This window comes from Halyomorpha halys, unplaced genomic scaffold, assembly GCF_000696795.3.
Source record: "Halyomorpha halys isolate HHAL.00 unplaced genomic scaffold, Hhal_1.1 Scaffold29.1, whole genome shotgun sequence".
NCBI classification, from domain to species: Eukaryota; Metazoa; Arthropoda; class Insecta; order Hemiptera; family Pentatomidae; genus Halyomorpha; species Halyomorpha halys.
The window spans coordinates 1378846-1383703 of NW_027115892.1; the positions used below are offsets into that span (position 1 = coordinate 1378846).

Below are 4858 nucleotides of genomic sequence, written 5' to 3' on the forward strand. Positions count from 1 at the left end.
TTTTTACTTTGCTACCTCATTTAAATGTTTGTTAATACTTCTTAGAAACTCCATAAAATGTTATTTAATTACAGTAGGATATGATATGAGCATAGTTATAGCATACTAAAATAAGAAACAAGGAGTAAAAAAAAAATCGTAGGGAGTTAGGATTTGGGTGTTTTAAGCAATGCTGTATTGAGCCGACAGATTTTCTTATTACAAGGAACTACACACAAATAATATTTTGACACTCCTGTTCACAATAACTGACCATTACTAACTAATTAAACACTTACCTTGATTAATTAATTTTGTTTTTAGGTTCATAAAATTATCTTGTAGTTAACTGCAGTTAGTTTTTCAAATAATTCTTATTCAACTTTAATATTTATTAATAAACGAGGGTGGTTTGAAAAGTTCTCGGAATCACCGCTACATGTAAGTACTACAGCAATGAAGTTCCCGCGCAATAATCACACATCCTTTGTGAGTGAACACGTGACATGAGTGGTAGTAACGCCTCTTTGTTGTTTTATTTATAGTGATTTGTGACAATGGAACAAACTGAGATTTAAGCAGTGATTAAGCACTTTGTAAAGAAAGGTATGAAAGCAAAGGAAATTCATGCCGACTTTCAGAACACTGTGGGACTCTGCTCCTTCATACTCAACTGTTGCCAAGTGGACCAGTTAATTTAAATTTGGTCGGGAGAGCTTAGATGATGATCCACGTAGTGGACGGCCGAAAAGTGCTACAACCCCAGAATTTATCGCAAAAGTACATAAAAAGGTCTATGGAGAATCATCGACTGAAAGTGCGTGAGATTGCTGAAGCTGTAAGGATGTCATCAGAATGGGTGTATTACATTTTAACCGAAGAATTGAGAATAAAAAAATTATCCACAAGATGGGTGCCGCGGCTCTTGCTCTTGTTGACATTGGGCCATAAATGCATCAGATTGGAAATGTCCGAATAAAACCTGGCCCGTTTTCAGCGCAACCAACAAGATTTTTTGCGCTGGTTTGTGACAATAGACGAAACTTGGGTTCATTACTATTCCTCAGAGACAAAACAGCAATCAAAGCAGTGGAAACGTGCAAAGTCACCACCACCAAAGAAAGCAAAGGCAGTACGTTCGAATATTTCCTACAACAGAAGAACTGACAGCTGAATTGAAGAGGTATTTTAAAGGCCTGGAGGAATCTAATTTTCGAGATGGGATCAAGGCATTGGAACATCGCTGTACCAAATGCATTAGTCAACAGGGAGACTATATTGAAAAATAAAAGCAGTTCCATGTGAGATACTTCTTTCTAGTACATTCCGAGAACTTTTCAAACCACCCTCGTATTTATATTCTCTTTTTCATTAATTATACTTTTTTAATCCATAGTAAATTTTATTTTAGGATTATTTAATATTATTTTAGGAAAAAGATACATTGAAGTTATTTAGAACACTTTAGGAAAAACCAAAAAAAAATACTGGCATAGTAAATTGAGGAATCCTGACCCCCTTAGTTAGTTATCCAGAAATTAAGGCATAAAACCTACTGGTCATCAACACCAAGCTTGGTAAGAATGCAGCATCTTCTAAAAAGTTATTTCAATAAAAAAAAAAAAAAAAGACTTCTTTGGTTTACACTTGTTAAAAACACAGTAAAAGGATTAATACTCTTAATTTTAGTGTCTTCAAATGCACTATATTTTATTGCTAGATTATTTATCACTTCAATATACAAGAAGGAGTCAAAAGTTTTATGAACATGAGTTTTATAAGATATATCTTTTTTTAAGAATTTTTATTTTTTTAACATTTCTAAGGCACAATGGCCTCTACATCCCAATGAGATATTGATAGAGCCTTGGGGTTTTATTAAAATAGTAATATAGCTCATAAATATTGATTGGTTTTCCTTATTGTGAATATGGGCTCAATAAGAAATGCAACTTATGACTTATATGATTAGTAAGATACATTTTCAAGTAAGTTAAACATACTATACTGTAAAATAATGCAACCAAAACTAAGTTTTATAAACTTTTTTCATTGTAGTTCACCATAACTTAATGACTAACTATCTTCATAAAACATTAAAAAAAAAAAAGAAAAGAAGAACAATAAAGATAATAAGGTCAAGTATAGAGGAGAAAACTCATATCAATGGAAAACACAAAAAGAAAGAAGTCTTTTTTATTGTGCGATATTTTTGATAATAGATCACCTTTTCTTTTATCTCTTGATCTAGTTAATCAACATTATTTTTCAAAAATGATTAGAAATAAAAAAAAAAATCACCTGCTGTTACCAGCTTATATTACATGCTTCATGCAAACAAAAATAATTATAAAAAAATTAAACAATCTCTTTTTAAACAAACATTCTAGGATTTTTTTTTTTAATAATTCTAATTTGTAATAGGACACATGAAGTTTATAAACTTAAAATTGTCTATTGTATTACTGAAGAATAAATAAATAAAAAATCTTTGAAAATAAAGAAAATTGCAAAATTTCACAAAAGCCAATATAAAATAAAAAATGTATGACGGAATGTTTAACAAACTATGAAATTTCTGGATTTGTAGCACTCATTTCACATCAAAATAAATTTATTTCAAGTTTCATTTTGAAACACACATATAAACATTTCTTAGGATCTATCAGTAATAACTTAAACTGCTGATATTATAGATCTTAAAAGTATTTGGTTTATTTATTTTTTGTTCTACCTTTACAAACATTAACGGCATCTATTACAAGGATATCAGGAATAAAGATCAGGAATCCCAAACTAATTCCTCATGAATTCATGTTATATTTTTACATTAATTTATTTTACCTTGTAATCTGAATTTTATCTAATAGTAATTAATGAAATATTCTTGTTCTTTATCATTTCCACCTTAGTTTATGTTTTTACAAATTTAAACATTTAAATAATATCATACCTTGTACATTACTTCTGTTGGAAATTTTCATTATAACATGATTAAAGGAGATAACTAAAATGAGAAAGATGAATCAGAGTAATTTTGAATAAATTAAAATTTTTACACAATGTTGAAAAATAAATATAACAAAAAACTTGAATATAATTGACTTATTAAGTCTAATAAATAATTAATTTTTTTATTATATCATTTTTTCTCTACATTTTACAACTTGGTAATAAAGTAATCATGTTTTATATAAAGAGAATTGAGACGGAAATGAGTGTGGCCTACTTATAGTGCCACACACTTACTTCATTCTTATTTATTTTCCTATTTTTTATCCTTGTTTTTTGAATTAGTAAATTATATCTTTAATAAAATTATTCCTTTTATTAACATATATATATATATTTTTTTTTTTATAAATCATTAACAATATACAAATACGAATTCACCAAAAACAGGTTTAGTTAAGTACACTGTGCCCTAAGGTAGATAATTTGGGACTCCTGATTTAAATACTGGAATAAAATATATGTTTTTAAGTTATTAATCAAATACCATTCACTTTGATTGTGAAAGCAGTAACTTTGCTTCAGACTTAGTAGCATTATTAAAAGTCATTCATTTATTTAACATATTTAGTTTATTATTGTTTTTCAAATAAAATCCATGTTCTCTAATTCAAACATCAAAGGATATAAACATTCTTTTAATTATAGAGAACACAAAACTCATTTAAGAAGTTAAACAAATGAAAGCAACAGTTCAGATGCAACAGTTGTTTGTTTCATTTATTTTGGTTGGAACCAAATTTGTTCCTAACTACAGGAAAGGAGTTGGTGGCTTAAATCATGAAGTAAAAGAGAATAAGGGTATGTGAATACTAAAGGAACATACAGTTCTACATACACGAATTCAATGTATACATCAAATATTTACTAATCTAAAATAGACCACAACAATAATACAATCTATTTCTGATCTCCATATTCAGTATACATACAATTTTTTTTAATCGTTTTAAAAATAAAATATAAAATAAATTAATAGAAATGAAATATATAAACAGTAAAACAGTGATGGAAAAACAACATTATTAATAATGTAAATAAACAAATGGGTCGTAGTCAAAACTTGTGAAAAATAACCAACTATAAACGATATTAAATATACAATTAGGTCAGTGTACCAAAAATGGTAACAATATAAGTATACCAAACAGTAATACTTTAAACATATATTTACTTCAATCAGATGGCCAACAAATAATCGTATAGCCATAGTATTTATCACAAATTGTTTCTGTCTTTTCATTAGTCAGCACGACCAAGAACATGACCACGACCACCCCAATCATGTCTTCGAGGTCCTAATTCGCCCTCAGTCCTCCTTGTTGGTGCAGCACCAAAGCCATGAGTGCTGTTCTGGTTCGGGAACCAGCTATAGCTACAACATGAATGTTAATTTAATTTAAGAATGTAAATCACAAACAACTATCCTAATTCATGAAAACTGTTCATCAGAGAGAAAGAAAGAGAGAAAAATGCTTTATTCATTCATGCTGCCCAAATACATCGGGTTGCTACATTACACAGCATACTAATCAATCTGTGGTCAGACATATATAAATTACAAAATAATGAAAACATTCCCCTCCCCCCCCCCCATAGTTTTCTTTTACAATCAATTCCAATCTACACACTAAATACAAATATTTCAATTTATTCCTTTTTTTCTTTCCCTTTCTTGTCCTTTCTAGTTCACAATTTTTATTTCATTTGATTGACAAATTCACTCTCCTGATTCCCCCCTCAGATCCTCCCTAGTGACCAGCTAAACAAATTCACTATTAGACAGCGATGTGAGATCAAACCCGAGAAATACTAGTCACAGCAGTAGATCAGTTTACAGTAAAACAAACAAATAAATACATTTTAC

General features: G+C 29.2%; 1 protein-coding gene across 1 annotated transcript in view; it reads right to left on the minus strand.

Annotated features, from left to right (window-relative positions):
- Window positions 1–2142: 2142 nt before the first annotated feature.
- Window positions 2143–4858, minus strand: part of Der-1 (derlin-1) — a 15965-nt gene continuing 13249 nt past the window's right edge. Inside the window, exon 6 of the mRNA XM_014426534.3 lies at window positions 2143–4366. Within this exon, the coding sequence (XP_014282020.1) occupies window positions 4234–4366 (133 nt within the window). The 3' untranslated portion in view covers window positions 2143–4233. The remainder of the gene's footprint in view (window positions 4367–4858) is intronic.